We start from the raw sequence: 21,626 nt of genomic DNA on the forward strand, positions 1-21,626 counted from the left end.
GACAAAGACCACCGACCTGCTTGCGGTGAGAGAGTGAGAGACACAAAGACTCAGTCTCCTTGTGGGAGATACCAATGATCTTAAATGCCTTGGTTTCCACAGCGTGAAGCCGAGAAAGGTGAAAGGCGGGAGCACCAGCCCAGAGGGGAGAGCAGTACTCCATCAGGCTGCAGACTAAAGCTTTGTAAATGGCCAGGAGCTCAGGTGTGCCAAGGACGGGCTTTGCACAACGGAGGATGCCCAGTTGGTGACTGGCTTTGGAGGCCAGCTTGGAGATGTGGCTTTCTCAGGAAAGATCATGGCAGATAGTGAGGCACAAAAGTGTGAATGGAAGGACTTCAAGAGGATTGTTGTGGGAGGGGGGGGGGGGTTCCAGATGGTCATTTCAGAGGGATGTGAGATTTGTCAGCATTGAAAGACATGTTCCATGTGTTGGACGAGCTTGTGGTTTTATCCAGATCTGCAGAGTGAAGAGGCTGCTGCTTGCCGATCTGAGGGATAACAGATGGTACGGCAGAGGGTGGAGTTATCAGCAAAGAGATGGAGGATTTTCCAGAGTGGGAGAGATCATTGATGAAAACCAGAAAAAGCACTGGGCCCAGAACACTGTCTTGAGGAACTCCAGCCTGGACAGGAATAGGGGATGAGATAACTCTATTTAGGGCCACACGCTGGCTGTGACAGGAGAGGAAGTCTGTGAGCCAAGAGTAGAGATTGCCTTGGATATCATAGGAAGAGTTTCGTGAGCATGGCAGGTTGATGTTGGAGAAAGTAGCGATGGGAGACCAGTTTTGAAGTTTGATGGCTGCTTGAAGACCCTGCCAGTCGGCCTGAGTGAAATGCCAGACTCAACAGCACTGAGGTGGTTCTCTAACAACAGCCAGAGAGATGTTGACTTTGATAAGCACGTGGTCAGAAGAACCGATTGGAGCGAAGGAAGAAGAGCAGCCGTTTTCTGGGGAATTTATCAAAATCAGATCCAGAAGAGATGAGTACCATTGGTTGAGATCCGGGTTGGGAAGTTGACAGATTGTGTCAGTCCCAATGAGTCACAGAAGTCTTTTTTGCTGAAGAGCCACAGCAGGTGAGGGAGGTACCCACACCGAGCCAACTGGCGTGATGATAATTGAAGTCACCACATATGAGGAAGAGAGAGTTTGGATGAGAGGAGAGAAGATGGTCCATGTTTTCGGATAGTGAGGTGTAAATGAAGGCACCACTGTTTGGTGGAGGGTACAACACCCATATAAACATGAGGTGGGAGTGGAGGGGAAGCCGTAGCCAGAGCTATTCCTGGGGGAGTGAGGGCAGAGTATGGAGAGAGCAACTCCACTGCCCGGATGAGGCTCAGGTCTGTCATACTGGAGGAGGGAGTAACTCGGAAGAGATACTATGGAGTCAGAGACATCTTGAAGGAGGAAAGTTTGTGTTTAACAGATTGTCTGTTTTGTCAGTGGCAACCTGCAATGTTCTCAATGGACAGGGACGAAGGCTCTGAAGTGGGAACAACAGGTTTAATCCCGACACGGGCACAACACAGCACAGCATCGCATCATGGGTTGGTCACATGACTCCCTCTCACCACGCCCCTGTGCACCCATGTATGTATGTATGCATGCATTAACACAAACTACAGGACTGATACATCACACAACCTGTATGGAAAGATCTGTCAGGTTTGAGTGAATGCCCCGGATGTTTGAAGTCCACACTGTTAAGGAAGGGGGAGGGGAGGACGAGGGAGGAGTGGAGTAGGTAGAGAGATGTTGACAGTGGTGTGGGGGATTATAGAATAGCTCGGGGAGAGGGCCAAATGAAGAGAAAAGGCTCGGTGGTGATGGGATGAGGAACAGTGGGGAGTAATAAGAGAGGGGGCAGAAGGAAGTTGAAGATTTGAGGAGGTGGAGGGATGAGGTGTAAGAGAGAGGACAGGGGGAAGGAGGCAGCTTTGTGGAGGTGAGGGGGGAGATTGGAGGGAGAAGCTGAGTGGAAGTTTTTGAGAAAGGTGCGAGGGAAGGTTGGAGGGGGAAGAGTGCGAAGGTTGCTTTGAGGGGGAGGGGAGACAATGAGAGCAAGCATGGCAAAGGGGCAGGAGGGCGATGGATGAGGTGGGGAGAGGGGAAGGATGAGACTTGGCAGTGGTATGGTGAAGAAGGAAGGAGGCAGGAGGAAATTCAATATTTGAGTGGTTAGGAAGAGGGGGTGGTGGAGAAGAAGGAATGAGCATGTTTGAAATGTTGAGTGTACTGATTGAGAGAGAGTGAGATATCTGTTCGGTTAGAATGGAGCCCACAGATGTTAGAACACCACACACTTTGGGACATCAGAGGAGGAGATTTCAAAAGATAGTGACATATTGGGGAAGTGTACAAGTATCAGAGTTGTACATAGTTCTCTCTTGATAAATGCCTTACATATGGTTCTCTTTGCAAAAAATGTAAAAAAAATTATTATTAACATTGTGACAATGAAGACCAAAGTTTGAAAAGGCATGTTCTTGAGAATGAAGACTAAAGTAAAAGTTAGTGTAACTAATACACAACATGTACCTTGGCCCGTAGGCCCAAACACATGATCATACATACAATACTTGCTTTATCTGTTGTTTCAAACATGGCAAGGAGAGGATATGGGTACCACCAGGTCCATTTGATCATGGAACCACCAGCATGGCATACCAAAAATCTGTGAGCTCATAGGATAGATGATGAGACATTGTATGCAATTGATCTGCGCCAGTGTCCAAACAATCCAGCGGTCAAAGTTTCTGAGACAAACAACTACATATTAGTCATTTTATACAAAGTCCTTAGTTGGTTGAAGAGGTATAATTTCTGGATTTGAAGCAAAGCAGATTGTATGAAATTTGACCAAACTGCTTGGTTCAAGGTACTAATCTCTTATGGTGAAAGTTAAATACTTTTGTTTGCTTTGAATTGGTTTACTTTCATCCAACAAGCGTCAACTCGTCATTCATTAACTCCAAAAGTATGAGCAGAAGGAAGACTATTTAAAACGAGAACAGCACACCCTATCTGTGTTTCATTTCATCGATCAATATCATGGACATTTACTTCATTTACATTTCATGGCATTACAATTATTATTACTCTTCCGTTTTTTTCTTTCTTACTAACAAATGTAACCAAGTTGGGGCGTTCTCACATGATTTTGTGGAGGGAATCCAGGAATCTTACTTAGCCTTTACAAACACTTTGCCCGTGTGATGTTAAAGCTGTCTGTGCATGATACCATTTTCCAAGTGATCTGACATGAAATGACTGCATTCACTAATTTTAATCACTAACAATGGTTCTTCTGAGCAGACCGCCATTGTCTATAAGGTAAACACGCACCACACGTCAAGTTTCACATCATCGCTTTGTTTTGGATTCCTGTTTCTACCAATCCACACTCCAAAAAAAAAGGCTCATTTGAGATGAAACACCCACGAACCCGTCAGACGAGTGCCCTGCTAGTATTAATTAGATGACAAGTGGGTTGCTGTTTGGAGAGGTTCTGGGATCAAATGGTCGAAGCCTCTGATTGATAGTTCCCAATTGAATCAGGTAGCCATTAAGTTGAAGGATTTCTTCATATCTCTCTCTCTCTCTCTCTCTCTCTCTCTCTCTCTCTCTCTCTCTCTCTCTCTCTCTCTCTCTCTCTCTCTCTCTCTCTCTCTCTCTCTCTCTCTCTCTCTCTCTCTCTCTCTCTCTCTCTCTCTCTCTCTCTCTCTCTCTCTCTCTCTCTCTCTCTCTCTCTCTCTCTCTCTCTCTCTCTCTCTCTCTCTCTCTCTCTCTCTCTCTCTCTCTCTCTCTCTCTCTCTCTCTCTCTCTCTCTCTCTCTCTCTCTCTCTCTCTCTCTCTCTCTCTCTCTCTCTCTCTCTCTCTCTCTCTCTCTCTCTCTCTCTCTCTCTCTCTCTCTCTCTCTCTCTCTCTCTCTCTCTCTCTCTCTCTCTCTCTCTCTCTCTCTCTCTCTCTCTCTCTCTCTCTCTCTCTCTCTCTCTCTCTCTCTCTCTCTCTCTCTCTCTCTCTCTGTCTCTCTCTCTCTCTCTGTCTCTCTCTCTCTCTGTCTCTCTCTCTCTCTCTCTCTCTCTCTCTCTCTCTCTCTCTCTCTCTCTCTCTCTCTCTCTCTCTCTCTCCTTTTTTTTTCTTTCTTCTTCATGCCCATGGTTTGTTATTCAAAGTATTTAGTTTTGCTTTAATGGATTGAATCGACATCTGGAGAACATGCATGTATTACTTGGTTTGCTATTTGTTATGCAGCAATACTGGGAGCACCAACACTAAAGCTGGAGGAGGTGAACAGCACACTTTGGGTTCATGTGAAGGCACCACAGACCCAGCAGGAGTTGCCTAACAAACAACTGGCCTCAATCTCAGACCTTCTGCCTGACATAACCTATGAGATAAAATTCTGGAAAGATGGAAGCAGTGGCAAAGTGAGTTGGGATTGAATTTTTTTTATTATTATTTTTTGACCCTCGTTATAGTGGGTGGGATAGCTCACTTGGGGTAATAATATATTTTGAAAGTTGAATACTTTTGATGCCTGTACTTTGAAATGATTTACAGTACTTTTATATGAGCTGTCTGTGCTAATGAACTATTTTTCAGTAAGTTTGAACCTCGACAGGGGTCAGACTTACCTGGATACTGCCATTATGATTTTGGCCTTGCAGAGGCCCCTGCATTTTGTAGTATTTTCTTGTGTACAAAATGGAGGAAAACAAAATAAGGTTCAGAGGGTATAAGGGTGATGTGACAGTGGGGCCACATTTGGATACAAATTAAGCAAGGGGATGAGATAACACCCAAAAAGGAAAGGGGAGGGGGGGGGAGGAAATACAGCAACAAGCGAGAACAGCAGTTCGTAGAGGGCATACCTCCACCAGGCTAAAAAGGTTAAAATTACATTTTGTATCCCTCTGATTGGCCAGATCTGCATCCGAGCCTGAACCAAAGCCTAATCCGCTTGTTTTTGTAACCCACCCAATTGATCCACCAAGTTTTGTCAGAACTTGTCCAACACTTTGAGATATCATGCTCAATATCATTTTTGGCCCTTTCTTTCAATGGTGAAGAATCACTAAAAAAAAAAGGAGGATATATATTAGGGTGTTTCATTTTTTGTGAAGTGCAATAATTTTATCAGCACAGGTTTGCCTTTGAACCTTTCCTATAAAAAGTCCTTCATGCAAAATCTTAGCGAAATGGGACCGTGTTAACAGGTCGCACACTTTTGAATGGTAGGTTGACGTTTTGAGCAGCGTCTCGCGTAGCGAACGCTGCTCATAGAGAGCTCGGCATTGTTCATCTTCTTCTTGTTCTTCTTCTTGTGAAGAACAAGCCTGGTGTTGGCTTAGTGGTTAGGGTGGTGGCTTGGGATCCCAGGGTCCTGAGTTCAAGCCCCGTTGGCTGCTGAATTAACACCAGGGGGTTGACTCAGCCTGTCATCCTTCCGAGGTCGGCGAAATGAGTACCAGTGTACTGGTCCCGGTGTATGCCCCGGTTAGAATAGGTGTACCATATTCCTGTGTGTCGTAAGAGGCGACCAGGGTTGGCGTCAGGAAGGGCATCCGGCCATAAAACATTGCCTCAAGAAAAAGCCCAACCCCTGCACAGCAGGGAAAAATGGCTGTAAAAACGGTCATTTTATTTTTTATTTCTTGTGAAGAATGACCCACTGAAAAGTGAAACTTTTCAGTTCAATAAACGTTCGTTGCAATTTTTTTGTCTTCTCCTCCATTTGATTTTTTTCAAAGTTTCACTTGAAATGTGGAATCTTGTCCAACTGTGAGACCAGTAAATATTGACTAATCAAACCAAATATTTGCCTAAAATATTTATGGGTCATAAGAAACAAGGGGACACCCCTTCTGACAATTTTCAACAAATTTCATTTTTTTACCACCATGAGTGAAACACCCTAATATATATATATATATATATATATATATATATATATATATATATATATATATATATATATATATATATATATATATATATTACTGTATATCTCATATCCAGATCTTCACCAAAATCTAATTCGTTCTTATCACACATCCAACCTGTGCACAAAGTTTCGTCCGAATCTGTCCATAACTTTTTGATATATTCTGCTCATGGGCAAACAGACAGTCAGACAAACGGTGGTGAAAACATGACCTCCATCCACCTTCAGTGGTGGATGTAATAAGTAGGAGGGTTAAGTGAGATCGATACAATTAATGGGATGTAAAATATTGGGGTCGTGATTGATGGAGGATGATGTGAGATGTTGGTGTGCACCACTTGAATGAAGCTGTAGTGGGAGGGGTGTAATTGAACTGTCTCCAGAAGGCATTTCCACAAACGGGGAAAACACGAAGTGGGTGGAAAGCTATGATTTTGGGAGGTTAACCAGGAGTGAGTTACTGGAGGAATGTCGGCATTCTGGAGGAGTTGGGGAAGTTGAGAGAGCAGAGGGAGCTAGAACGGAGGAGAGCTGTTTTAATAATAATAGTTAATGTACCTGTCACGATGTTAGAGAAACGTGCATTATGTTTTGGCCTCGTTGCAGGAGATTCCAATAATGTTGATGGCTTTGGATGTCACAGGATGAGAGACAGAGCTATAAAGAGAGACATATAATGCTGGAGTCAGTCCATAGGGGAAATATGGACTCAATTGGGCTATGGGAACAGAGGCCTTGTAGGTTGTGAGTAGTTCTCATTAACCTCCGCCATCTTCGAAGATGGATGGAAGTTACTGTTTTCACCCCTTTCTGTTTGTTTGTTTGTGAACAGTATTACGGAAAAACTCTTCGGATTTCGACGAAACTTGGTGGGGGGGGGGGGGGTTGGGTATGGTCCAAGGATCATGCCATTACATTTTCGACTTGGTCCCCCCCCCAAAAAAATTTAGAGAATTTTTTTTTGTATTTCTACGTGATTTCCAACCCCCCCCAAAAAAAAATTGTTTGAGAAAATTTTTTTTTTTTTGCATTTTTACATGTTATAAGTGGTTTCCAACCCCCCCACCCCCAAAAAAAAATGTTGGAGAAAAGAACTATAACTGTCAGCACTGTTGACATCATATTTAATGAATAAGATATAAGGTTCACTTGAGTGACCCAGCAGTAATGGCGGCGGAGGTTTTGCACTCTCCCGAGTGCTCCCCCTCTAGTTTTTCATGGAATGACTTGGAAAAATAGAGGATGCCAAGTGTGCACCCTACTTTGGAGGCAAGCTGTGCTATTTGGTTCGCTATGGAGAGCCCATGACTGCTGGTGAGGCCTAGAAATGAAAGAGATCAGTTCAAGAGATTGAGCAATATTTTTTTTTTAGCAAATGCATATTAAACTGAAATTAAATGCTGAATGCAATCCTCCAATTGCATAATTTACTGTGATGAGTTTGTACTGCTGATGCATTGCCCCTGCACATTTGAAAGGAAGATGAAATTTGGCCAGGGTGGTGATTATAATAACTCACGTTGTCTTCACAAAAGACACTGTGGGATCTCAAACATACGTCAACTAATGCAAGCAGATGGGACACCACTTTTCACATCCATCCAGGGGACAAAGGAAACACTGATGTATCACCCTACTTGGAAACCACGGGACAGTTCATAGCTGGGCCAGTGATCAAACCCAAGCTAGACCGTTCAGAGGCAGGTACGCATACCTCTCGACTATCCATCTAGCCCAACCTCCTTGATTAGATGACGATGGAAATGGGTGGGTTTGTTTGATCATCCTTGCAGAGTGACAGATTGAAATGGTGATATTTCATTGAAAGACGTATTCCATTTATCAGAGCAGCATGTAATCGATTCCAAATTGGCAGAGTGACAGAGCTGTTGTCTACTTGTCAGTGGGATGAGGGTATTGGATGACACATTGTGGAGTCGTCTGAAAAAAAAAAAAGAAAGGGAGGATTCTGCAGAGCATCTGAGAGGTTGTCAATCTCTAGTAGGAACAAGAATGGGCCAAAGACTTGGTCTTGGGGCATGACAGCACATTCAATTGATAGCAGAGGACCTTGAGGACAGGAGCTCATTCCATTGATAACACTTTGACTGCATGAGTGAAAGGAAGTCAGAAATGCAGGTATGAAGGTGGCCTTGTTTGTCACAGTCATCGATCTTGGCAAGTGGAGCAGAATGCCCACGATATGTCCAGGGAGACTATCCAAACCTCTTGCTTGAGGTTATGACCTCCAACCTTTGCTGAGAGGAGCAGTAGGATATCCAGAGTTGAAGGATTGGGACAGAATCCAAACGGATGGTCAGAGAGCATGCCGTTAAAAAAACAGAAAAGATGACATCAGCAAGTTGGGTTTGATACGTGAGTTTTGGCGGCAAGCAGAGTTGACACGTTCGGCAATATTTTGAGCAGAGTCTGCAGTAGTGCCATTTGATGCGAGGGAGAGGATGGAGGGGAATCGTACACCAGAGACAGAATTCACAATACACCAACATGACTTGAGGAAGGAGAATGGTTGGAGAGTTAAAGCCTTGAGATTTTCCAGATGTGTTCTGGCTTTCCTCACACAATGCAAAAAGGTAAAAAGGGAACTAAAAAGAAACAACAACAATCCGTTTCCCATACGACAATTGAAAACGTGCTGTGAACACCCAAACCATAATTCCAATAACTCCCATTCTGGCCAAAAACACACACCTGTTTCATCAGACTGGTCCAATGATTGTATTCTTCTCGCTCTCCACCGCATTCCCCATGAAGGACAAATATCTACATCTAATACTGTACACAGAACTGGGCTAACACCACAGCACATATCCAATTGAATACACACTGTGGACATTAACATAAACAATCTTAGGCATCTAATGGTGTCCAGGGGAAGGAATCATCTCTGTGCACAGCCAAAGATGTAGTCATTACAGGTTTAACTGCCAGGGATTCCTCCAAAGCACAAGCAACAGCTGCCATACCACAGCACATTTCTTTCTGGATCTTACAGAAACAATTGGAGTACTCCTGATGGAGTACTCCTGATAGAGTACTGCTCTCCCCTCTGGGCTGGTGCTCCTGCCTCCCACCTTTCTCGGCTTCACGCTGTCGAAACCAGGGCATTTAAGATCATCGGCATCTCCCGCAATGAAGCTGAGTCTTTGGGCCTCTCACTCAATCACCGCAGGTTGGTCGGTGGTCTTTCTGTCTTCTACCGACTCCTCTCCAGCCTTGCCCCCCCCTGCTCTCTCTGCGATTTGTCCCCACCACATTTCCACAGGGCGCTCAAGGTCCGCCAACAACCCCCTTCTGGTAAAACTACCAAAATCACGAATCACTGCTCATCTTCACTCTTTCATTCCTCTTTTTTCCCGCCTTTGGAATAAACTTCCTCACTCTATTCTTTCCCATTCTTCCCTCCAGGCTTTCAAAACAGCTGTTCACCACCACCTCTTATCTTCCCCCATCCAAATCCTCGATCTTTTCTACCCCCGATAATCCACCCAAGCCCACTTCCTTCATTTCTCCTGCTTTCCTTCCTGAAAGTCCCTGAAATGTCCATCTTCTCTTCGCCATGTTCCCCGTCCCATCCCCATCCCTCTCCCTTCCACAGTTCACCTAATGTGTCTGTTCCCCACTGTTTTGTCCCTTCCACTCCCGCCCCTCTTGTCTCATGCCTCCTTGCTGTGAGTTGTGTGTCAGCTCTCATACGAGCCTCGACCAAGGTATACAAAAAAAAAAAAAAATTATTTGACACTGTGTCATTCAAGGGGACCTTCAAAGTACCTTTCCGTTTACTCCATAGGTCTCTCGCTGATGCCACTGGCTCCTGGCTAACCACATTTGATTCAGTCTTTGCCCATCTCCTGTTCAACCTCCACAAACCAATCCAGCTCCTGATGTAGCTCTTCAGACCTACTCTCCATACCACTCGCTGTTCAGCTAGGTTCCATCTCTCCACCTCCATCATGAAGAGGGCCCTTCTCTAAAAACCTTACTTCTGTCAGCATCGGCTGCCCCCGATCAAGAGGGAAGGGGTACTATGAAGCCATAGCTTCTTTTACCATTGTTGGTGTCTATGGCTCCAAAAGGTGCAACCCATGTAGAAAACAGACTCAAAGGGAAAAGCTGCAGGTACACCCAATTCTCCAAGCCCAGCATGCTCAAGCTGCTCCTGTCTTGCAGCAACTGCAAGGTTCTCCTCCTCCCTTAAGGTCCAAGACAGAATCCAAGCACTTGCCCAAAGGACATGTTGATCCATTTAAACCCTATTGACAGAGGATTTCTGGGCAGTTATGGAAGACATTATGTTGAGTACCACAAAAAATTACATTCCACAGATTGGACACAATTTTGAAACTAGTGTCCCTTAGTTCAGTTCAACCACTTCACACATGGGAACCAGCCCAATAGCATATTTAATCATATTTGAAACAATTTTTGTGACTGACCAGGGGAGAAAATGTGGCCTCGATAGGAATTGGTCATCGTTACTCTCGGTAGATAATGATAGGTAATAGGTCTATGAGAGAGGGCTGGGCATGCATGAAAATACACCTTCAACTTCTTCCCTCCTTTGTGAATGCCTTAAAAAAGCGAGTATGATAAACTGATAATTCATCAATGCATCGGCAGTGAATTCAAAATGTACTGTGCAGTGTCTATGTGAATTACATACCGCTTGTACAAGTAGAGGGCCCCAGCTGCTCAACCTCACTCAAAGCCCCTTGTCTCACCAAATAAATAGGCAGACCTAAAGTCACAGCTCTTGACATGTGATTCATCAGATGCAATTTCCACTTCTCATCATGATCCACACCTGGACCTCATTGACAAAATGGCCTCAAAGGCAGATCAGCACCTTTGGGTTCTTCGCAGAGCTACAAGTTCATCCAGAACCACTCGCAGCTGGTCACAGTGTATAAGGCTTTCATTTGAAGTATCATGAAGAATGGCTGCCCCATCCTGTGTTGCTGCACTTGCTTCCCATCTTACTCCCCTTGAGGAAACTGAGTCAGGGTTCTCCGAGTTAAGTATATCTTGACAATAGGTATGCCTGGTGTTGGCTTAATGGTTAAGGTGGCAGGCTTAGGATCCTAAGGTCCGAAGTTCAAACCCCACTTGACATTGAATTAATACTAGGTGGAGTTGACTCAGCCTGTCATCCTTTTGAGGTCGGCAAAATGAGTACCAGCTTGCTGGGATGATTGAGCCATTCAAGTATCCTGTGTCGGAGTGGAGACCCATCCAGGATTGTGTCCAACAGCCCAGGATACTTTTGGGAGCACAGACGCTCTGTACAGAGTCTGGTCCCGATGGATGGACAGGAGGTCAAGTCCCAAGATTTCACCCACCGCAGACAGGTTAACAGACTCTCAGTTTTATATCGACTCAATTTTGGCCTTGCTCCTCTCGGCCCCCTGTCCCTCCCTGCTCCTCCAAGCTACGCAGGTTACCCATGAAATTCTATAATCCCACACCTGGTTACCCTCCCAAATTCTAAACTGAATACTCACCTTCACTCTCACACTGAATCAGATTCCTGTGTCTAGTCTTGTGCTTTCAAGAGTACTGTTCATCATCGACTCGTGCTTTGTCCCATACCCATCTCTGCTGTCTTCTACTTTCGTTGATCGTCCCCCACATCCCACCTCTTTCCTTTCTGCCACTCATGTGCAATGTATTTGTGTCCCTGCTCCCCTTTCATCTGTAAACGTGCTGCCCTCTGTTGTTTGGCTCCTTCATGAGCCGAAATGTCTCTACTGTATTAAAATAAACAAAAACTGTAATGCACAAATTATGACAGCTCTTGGACCTTGTACTTATAATTGCTTCACGTGATCTTTGATCTTCATTATTACCTCCGCCACCGAAGGTGAAGGAGGTTATGTCTTCACCCCTTTCTGTCTGTGTGTCTGTTTGTGTGCAAGATATCTCAAAAAGTTGGGGACGGATCTGGATGAAATTTTGTGGACAGGTTGGGTGTGTGACAAGGACAAATTGATTAGATGTTGGTGAAAATCTGGATCCGACTGCAATAATTTTTAAAGTGATTCTTTCCCATTGAGAGATAGGGCCAAAAACGATATAGTACTGTATTGCATGATATTTCAAAAATATCATGAGCCCGATATGTTCTGGTGGATCAGGCATTACGTGATGGAGGTATGCGCTCTACCGAGTGTCCTAGTCTGATGCTGTACTGGGTTGGGAAAGCGATGCAGTGCCGATGAGCAGAATGGCCTTGTATAAATCAGGACTTTTAGCGTTTCATTCACAATAATCATTTGCTTCACCTGAATGGAATATTTCTTCTGCCATCCATTTCCCTGTGCAGAAATTCTTTTATTCCAGAAAACAATTTTTCGAACTTCCGGGGGTGGATTCTACCTCGCCGTACTGTGCAACAAGCAGGATCATCTTGGGGAAAGAGAAGAGGAATGGAGTGGAAAGTGATACGGTCTGTTTCACATCCTCTGGCAGAGACAAAGGTGGGAGAGACTGAGATAAATAGCATTAGACATGGTTACAAAACAATAATCGAGAAAACTATCGCCAGTTTTGGTTTATCACCATATCACCATGGCAAAAAATGTGGTTTTTCCAGCGCACTTTGAACCTTGCATGAGATTGAATGTCATTGTATTTTATTATGGGAAGGGTGTCAATCTTTTCATACATTGACACCCTCCACCTCCTGCTGTTCACAATCCTTGGCTTCCTTGTTCAGTAAATTGAACAATTGAAATTGCCTCCGATGTCAGCCAGAGATCCCCCTCTGTGCAGACATTCAGGATACACAACATATAATCGTGACCGTAGTGGTTATTGGGAAGGGAGATGGGGTCGTGGAATCTTACCACACATTACCATATTACTTTCCTTTTTAATTTCTTTTGATTACTTGGCGAAAAAAACATGTTTTGCCAAGTATGTTGGTCTGTAGTGTTTGTTGGTCTGTTTGTCACACGATTTTTGGCCACAATTTTCAAGCAATTGTTCTGAAATTTTTTGTGTATGTTGGTGATCGGCCAAGGACAGCAATGCTTGATTTTGGTGAAGACCCCAATCCGGATCAGAGAATTTTTTAAGTGATTCTTCACCATTGAGAGATCAGGCCAAAAACGAGATGTAGCACGATATCTCAAAAGGTTATAGATGGATTCACACGAAACTTGGTGTACAGGTTTGGCGTGCCACAAGGAAGAATTGATTAAATTTGGTGAAGATCCGAATCTCGATCTGGATAAAACAATAATTAAATTTTTTAAACTGATTCGTCACCATTGAGAGATTGGGCTAAAAACGATATTGCATGATATCTCAAAAAGTTTTGGATAGATTCAGATGACACTTGGTGGAAGAGTTGGTTAGATGACGAGAACAAGCCGATTCAATTTTGGTTAAGGTCCGGATTCAAATCTGACCTATCAGTGGTATACAAAATGTCAACTATTCAGCCTGGTGGAGGTATGTGCTCTACGGAGTGCCGTTACGTTTCGCCGAGTGTCATTATCTGTGATTTTTTTTCTTTTTTTTTTCTGTCCCCTCAATCTTTTATTGAGATACACACACTTGCCTCAAAACTATCCAGCCTGGGTTTAAATCCTGACCCAGCTATAAACTGTCATTCCAGTGTTTTACAGTCAGGGTGATTCATCAATATGTGTGATATCCCTCGGATGGACGTTAAACGGGCGTCAGGTATGCCAACATTGGTTAAAGACCACACGGTGTCCCTCACAAAGAGTAGACTACCTATCTCCAGCTACCTGGCACAAATGACAAATTCCTGCCCTAACCAATAGAGGGCACTGCATCAGCAGCACAGCCATGTCCTCAGCCAATGAAGCTTCCATGCAGCCTTGTGCTGCATACAAACAAAGAATAATCCCGTTTTCATCCATGCAAGCTTGAGGATTCTTACAATAGATGAACGTCTAACATGCTCAGTTTTCTGGGCCATTCACCTGGCAAGTTGGAATGTTGGTGAAGTGGATGGTGGGAAGCAGAGTATTATCTGGACGGACCACCAACTGACACGCACCATATTTCCACCTCATCATTGAGGCCACGTCAGTAGGGGGTAGCTCCAAGGGAAACTTTGAACACTCTTATCTTTATTGAATGGAAATTTAACCAAAAAATATGAATTTGCATTAATCAAAGTTGATGGAATATGTCACCTTGCAGGTTTTATGCACTTTTGTTCTCTGGCTTTTATGATCCACCTTGCATCTTGTTTACCAGTCTTGCAACACTCTGGCAGATAAATTCTCCACCTGGATATACATCTTGGGCTTTGTGGCTGTTGCTGCAGTGGTGATGCTGATTGTGGTTTGCTATTGCTGTTGCAAGTCATCAGACAAGAAGACAGAACAACCAGAGAATCTCCAGCTTAAAGATGCTGGACATGACTATTGACCATTGTTCTCTTTTGACTCCAATATGTCATCACCATAATATCCAAACATGTTTGGCCCGTTTCATGGCTTCATTTCCAGACGACCACCACCACTTCACATATGCAGCTTCATCACATCTCGGTCATCTCATTCCATATTGTTTCATAAATGCCCGATTCTGTACAAGCATTTTATCACATCCTTGGGCTCGCAGGATAGCCTGGAGGTATGCACACTACCTCTGAGCTGACTAGCCTGTGTTCAAATATTGACCAACTATAACTGCCATCCTGATGTTTCACATGCAGGGTAATTCAATGTGTGCACCGTCCATTCGATAGACGTTGAGCTGGGCATCTGATCTGCTGGCGCTAATGGGCGTTAAAGATCCCATGGTGTCCTTCGCAAAGAGTATGTGAGCTCTCGCCGGTGCCCTGAACAAATTACAATTTCCTTCCCTGACTGACTGTTAGGAAGGCAATGGTAAACCACCTGGCATGCACCTTGCCAAGAAACTGCTTCGGCAGCACTACTGTTCTGTAAAGAGCATGATAATGTCCTCATCACATCCTTGCAATCTTGTAATTATCTCTTCAAATCTTGTTTTGTAAAAAGCAGTTTTTTTGTAAAAAAGATATATATATATATATATATATATATATATATATATATATATATATATATATATATATATATATATATATATATATATATATATATATCTTTCGAAAACTCGGTTTTACACACATTTTATAGCTTTGTTGGTTGTAGTTTAAAGTTCACTCGACAGGTGTAACTCGATCATGGTGATAATTGTTACAAACGTTACATGCTCAAAATACACTAGTATGTACTGTACCTTCATGGCGACAGGTTGTTCATGTGTCGGTCGAGGAAACCTTCAGTTTGGATCCTAACAGTTGTACGTTCAGACAGGTTACGAGTAATTATGGGTTTTTTTTTGGGGGGGGGGTTTCTCCTTTGAATCTCACTTAAGCGAATGGCTCAGCATATTTACTACTGATAAATGTTGCACACAAATGCACACCATCCATCCAGTCCAATGGCCATGACTCCACCTTGTTTGAACAAGATATGACCACATAAACTATATCCACATCCAATGAGGACATGCATTAATAGTGAGCCATTGCAGCACATCATTGGCATTAAAAACTGAATGTCACAAAAAGAGACTGAAACACTTGAAAGGCAATCTTTCATCTTTAATAGTATCCAATATTTTGCTGAGGGTTTATTAAAAAATAAAATAAAAAGAAGCACAAACCCCTTTAACACTGTATTCACATGACACATTTTAGTATCCTCAGATTCCACGATGACTGCTCCGAAAATATCCAGGTCACGTGGTCCAAAGCAAACCTATGCACAACATTTTCTTGAATGGAACTTGATTGGAACGGCATTACCAAATCGATGAATGCAATCCTTTCTACGGTTGATAAAGGTACACTGGATTTTAACGGCCTTGCTGTGCAAAGATTTTTATTTTTTTTTAAACAGGTGTGCGACAATGAATAGCAAGTATATCCACAATTGCCTTCGATTGCATGGTTTGTATCTTGCTTTATTAGTCTTATAAGAAACATTTAGCAGTCAGTTGAGGTGGTTTTTACCATCTCAAAAGCTGTGGGGTATGGGATGGAGAAGAAAATCACACCTTGTTGTGGGAGAATGAGCTTGAAGGTGGAGAAATGATTTATATTTATATATATTAGTGTTAGGCTGGAGAAATGAGTATTGAGACTGGTGGACATGACAGTTTGGGGAGCTGGTCATGTTGGGAACCAGAGGCACCTGTGGAGCTGAAAACATTTGGAAGAGCCATTTTATTTTGCAAAACAATTTGTTGCTTAATGGCTAAGTTTGAGGCCTTCATACCGAATGTGGAATGTTATTGTTACAATAGTTGTTTGTTTTGTTTTTTTTGCAACAGAACATGAAAATAAATAAAGAGTTGAAGGGAAGTTCTTTTGATGGTTTTCTCCTCTTGTACTCCCAAGATTTTTTTCAGTTTAGTAGGTGAACAATCATGCTTGTTCCTCATAGTAATACACTGGAGGTTCATATTGGGGTATTTTTAAACTCAGCTGATGCTTTCCTTTATGACTTTAATGGGCTGCAGTAAGAAATCAAAACTTTCACTCGGCAGGTCGATAAGCCGGAGAACCCGTCTGCCAGCATTGGTCATTGGTGAATGTTAAAGATCCCACAGTGTCTTTTGTGAAGAGGCTGCGAATTATCACCTGCACCCAAAACAATTTGCAAATTCCAGCTCTAACCTACTGCGGCACAGTCAGCAGCCCAGCCACACTCAAAACAAATAATTTACAACCGGCACCGACTGCTGCACATGAATGAATAGTCTGAGATAGATATATATATATATATATATATATATATATATATATATATATATATATATATATATATATATATATATTGTAAAAGCATGTGTGTGTTTAAAAAGTTTGACTTGTTTCCCATTATTTTTGGTATCTTGTTCAAGTTCTTCACATCTCTGCACCATACCTCTCACCCATTTTTCTAATTGAGAGGTTTTATTTTAATCCGATTGTTTAATATGCTGAATTACAGGGAGCTTGGAGAGTGGGACATTTTTTTGTGCTGGCTGTGAATGTATTTATTATACCTTCGTCTGAAAATTTGACATTTATAATGGTGACGGTGTATAAACATTACATTATATTTTTATTCGCTTCTGTGGTCATCGGTGAAATGTTAATCCAGGAACAGTTTTCACCATTGAATTAGTTGTGATGTAAATGAATAAACTTTTTCAAGTGACTGCTGTATTCACTTCAGTACTTTGTGAAACTTTTTTTTTCTTCTTCTTTTCTGCTGTAAGAATAATATGTGCAATACATGTAACGATCACTTTGACACAGTCATTATTTATCCTAAAACAAGGGTGTTGAGTATAATTGCGCGACTTTCAAAATGACTTCATCTGCCCCAGAATGCTTGGTGCACATGCATAGAAATGGTGGTGTTCGGGGCACCATGGAGTACATTGTGTGTGCGAGATATGGATCATTACCAAAAATGGTTCACAAAGCTGAAAGAAGCCGAAAATACGTGGACTAGTATGTGAGAGAAAGGGCTGTACTTCTGCACAATGAAAAACTCTGAGAACTTTTTCAGCTTGCCGAATGGGCACTTGTTTGTACTGCAAACTCCCAACCATGTGGGTTGGTGTCAGACCCGAGTGGAGGGACGTGTGCTGCACAAAATGCCGATGGAGCTCCACCATTGGAGGGACATTGAGTGCTTCCTGTGAACATGGCAGGCTTGGTGATTTATTTAATGGACGACTGCAATTGGAAAGACAATGTTGTGTCATTACCAAGTAAAGGTAACCAACTCTTTGGCAAAGGACATTTTCGTGAAGTGAAAATCCACAAAGCTTGTGCCAGCTATATTTATGTGGGAGTAGGACATATCAGGTAGATTTCATTGAGGAAGATGCTGTATCTGGTTTGGGTGCTTCTGAACACAGATGGGAAAGACATATCTGGAGCTTGTGAATATACAGGGTGGGGCATTTATTACTGACAGTTTTATTATCCTTATAACTTTTTTGTTTCTCATCAAAATAAAATTTCTATACAACATCAGCACATACTTCAAGTTTTAAAAATCAATTTGGATTATTTCTTAAAAATTACATCAGACAAATGGGTAGAGTGGATGGTTGCAGTGATGTTTGCCTTCAATTCATCGATCGATGTTGGATGTTCCTTATAAACTTTGCCCTTCAGAAACCCCCATAGGAAGAAATCTGGTGGAGTTAAACCTGCCAAATGAAAGTGTGCCTCATCTGCCATGATGACCTTGTTTGTGAAATTGGCATGCTCATTACATAAAAAAAAAAATGCTCATTGCATTTAAAGTGCAACATCATTAAAAACTTTCAAGTATTATCTGTAAAACAAAGAAAACAATAATTAGTTAGGCCAAGACTGCTTCTGGCAAGAAAGATTGCAAATGTCAGATATAAATACCCCACCCTGTACATGGTAAGTTGAAAATTATTATTTACTCAATCATGTTTGGGGGAGGGGAGAGCTGTGAGGACTGTGACAAATATATTCGTTGGTTCTGGGCCCAAAATAAATTTTTCGTTTTTGAATCGATTGGGAAAAGGAAAAGTGTGTGTGTGTGTGTGTGTGTGTGTGTATGTGCATGTGCATGTCACCTACTGGGGCACAGTCAGCAGCCCAGTCACTCCAAGCAAATAACTTCCAACCAGCACTGACTGCCACACATGAATGAATGGGGTCTGATATATATATATATATATATATATATATAAAATATTTCTGGTATTGACTTAGGTGGATTGGTTTAAATACTTGGGATCAACTGTCCAAAGTAACGGAGAGTGTGGGAGAGAAGTGAAAAAGAGAGTGCAGGCAGGATGGAGTGGATGGAGAAGAGTTTCAGGAGTGATTTGTGACAGTAGGGTAGCTGCAAGAGTGAAGGGGAAAGTATATAAGACGGTAGTGAGACCAGCTATGTTGTATGGTTTGGAGGCGGTGGCACTCACAATAAGACAGGAAGCGGAGCTGAAGGTGGCAGAGTTAAAGATGCTGCGATTCTCGTTGGGAGTGACGAGGATGGATAGGATAAGAAATGAGTATATTAGAGGGACAGCTCAGGTAGGATGGTTTGGAGACAAAGTGAGAGAGGTGAGATTGAGATGGTTTGGACATGTGCACAGGAGGGAAACGGAGTATATCGGGAGAAGGATGTTGAAGATGGAGCCGCCAGGCAGGAGGAGAAGAGGAAGGCCAAAGAAGAGGTTCATGGATGCGGTGAGGGCAGACATGCGGGTGGTTGGAGTGTCAATGGAAGATGTGGAGGATAGAGCGAAATGGAGACTGTTGATCCGCTGTGGCGACCCCTAACAGGAGAAAGCCGAAAGAGGAAGAAGATTTCTGGTGTTGACTTAATGGTTAGGGTGGTGGCCTTGGGATCCTCGGATCCTGAGTTAAAATCCCACTTGGTTGTTGAATTAATACCAGGTGGAGTTCAGTTGGCCTGTCATCCTTCTGAGGTTGGCATAATGAGTACCAGCTTGCTGGGATGATAGAGCCATTTGAGTATCCTGGGTTGGAGTGGTGAACTGCCCAGGATTATTAGTCCAGGAGACTGCTTTGGCAGCAATGATACTCTGTACAGGAGTATGCTCCTGTTGGATGGAGATATATATATATATATATATATATATATATATATATATATATATATATATATATATATATATATATATATATATATATATATATATATATATATATATATATATATATATTGTTATGGCTGTGGAAATTCGCAAACCACCATTCAGGGCCCGTAGGTGAGATCACTCTAAGTACATGTGTAGTTAGCCCCAAACCCGTTGTTTAGAGGGAATTTATGTGATTCATTCGGGCTGCGACGCTTTGAGATAGTCGTTTTTCTGTTCTATCTTTATTTTGAACCAACCACGTCTCAACCGCCATCACACAACAACCACCTTAACCACCACACCAGCCATAGTCACCAACTACAACCATGCTCCAACCCTCAGACAACAACGCCAACAGCCACGACCTTTACCTTCACAACTCAATCCCGCAAACATCGCATCACCGTCATTCCTAAACGGCACCATAACCACCTTAACCACCACGCCAGCCACAGTCACCAACTACAACCACGCTCCAACCCTCAGACAGCAGCAACGGCGCCAACAGCCACGACCTTTGCCTTCACAACTCAATCCCGCAAACATCGCATCACCGACATTCCCAAACGGCACCATAACCATCAAACCACCACCGATAAACCCTCCACCACCCTCACCTCTCTCCTTCTACGGCCATTCCCGCATCACCTGTGAACATTGAGCGTCGGGCTGTCTTGGGCTCGTTCAGCGATACGCACCGAGCCGCGAGTGCAAATAGCGGCCTTTCCGAGGGAGAATCCGGATCAGGAACGCTACACGCCCACTTCTGATCCGTCCAATTAGCAAGCGCGGAGCGGCTTGGCCCCGCCTCCAGGCGCGTCAGTGTGAAATCGATATATGCAAGTTCTAGGATCAGGGGAGGTTCACGCCCACTTTTCCTCCGTCCAATGGGCGAGCGTGGCTCTGCCCCCGAGGTCATCCTGATCTGGAAATTTGCATATTGTTTTCTTCTGCCGGCCTATAAAACAGCAAGCGCAAGGCGAATCGGAGCAGAGTGTGGCAGTAGCAGAGTGTGGCAAGGGCAGAGTGTGGCAGAAGCAGTGTGTGTTGGCAGGGCAGAGCAAGTCGAGTCATCGGTGTGGCAGAGTGGAGTCGGGTGGCGAAGGCATCGAGTTGGGTTCTGCAGTCGGCTGAGGAGAGTTGCGGGAAGAGGCAAAGGAGCTTGGGTCCGAGGCGAGAAGGACGGCGGTCGGCGACGGTCGCGGTGTGAGATCGCTCGTCGCGGGACCCAAGCCAGCCAGCCATTCTCCTCCCCCAGGGCATCAACAATTCCCCCTTTCCCCCGCGCTGAGATAGTACAAAAAGGGGGCCCCGTTCCCACCCCACTCCAAACGTCGTGCCAACGAAACCCGCCAAGGAGCACGGAGTCGGGGCACAGCCACGTGGCCACATCTGCGGCTCATCCGCCAACGCGTCACGAGGACGCGGGTAGGACCCACCCGGTCTCGCGGACCTGGCCGCTCCTTCAGGTCACGCGCGCATATTGGCCTACAAGCCCGTCTGCCCCCTTGTCTATGAGGGTGGCTTCTTTCCTTTGCTTTTGAGTAAATGTGTGTTGGCGCAGTCTGTAAAGTAGAACTGTATAAGTGTTGCCGTGTGTGCGCGTAGTCGGTAGTAACTCTGCGTCGTCGTTGCTTTTATTGTTTGGGTTGCTAAATGTGAATTTTGACTATGGCTGTATATGTGTGCTTTCCGTGTGTCGCGAAATAAATGTGCATTGTGTGAACTGTTTTCCCGTTTCGCTTCGTCTGTTCTTTATTGACCCTCCATCCTGCTTCACGTAAAGGGTTCGTAGTGGGCTTAATACGCCCGATAATTAATCGGAACCGTCGAGGCCGACGATAACACCACTCGGTTATCACTGGAGCACGGAACGGACCACTTAAGCGGTTCGTGTCTGGAGTCGGCCTGTGGCGTGGTGCGATCGCCCGGTCGACCATTCGCGCAGGTACTTAGGTAGATCGAATTTGGCGAGCGAACCT

At 43.8% G+C, this 21,626-nt stretch overlaps 1 protein-coding gene and 1 long non-coding RNA gene across 4 annotated transcripts in view; one reads left to right on the forward strand and one right to left on the reverse strand.

Annotated features, from left to right (window-relative positions):
- Positions 1 to 17,215, forward strand: part of LOC147025200 (tissue factor-like) — a 64,852-nt gene extending 47,637 nt beyond the window's left edge. For all 3 annotated transcript variants that reach the window (XM_085885925.1, XM_085885926.1, XM_085885924.1), the window contains 3 exons: positions 4,266 to 4,441; positions 12,302 to 12,455; positions 14,234 to 17,215. In XM_085885925.1, the coding sequence (XP_085742051.1) occupies positions 4,266 to 4,441; positions 12,302 to 12,455; positions 14,234 to 14,388 (485 nt within the window). In that variant the 3' untranslated portion in view covers positions 14,389 to 17,215. The remainder of the gene's footprint in view (positions 1 to 4,265; positions 4,442 to 12,301; positions 12,456 to 14,233) is intronic.
- The window catches only part of LOC147025201 (uncharacterized), a 48,617-nt gene that overhangs the window by 11,913 nt on the left and 15,078 nt on the right, over positions 1 to 21,626 (reverse strand). The window lies entirely within an intron of this gene.

Source organism: Eptatretus burgeri, chromosome 6 (genome assembly GCF_056783735.1).
Source record: "Eptatretus burgeri isolate ZD-2024b chromosome 6, Ebu_testis_v1, whole genome shotgun sequence".
NCBI lineage: Eukaryota > Metazoa > Chordata > Myxini > Myxiniformes > Myxinidae > Eptatretus > Eptatretus burgeri.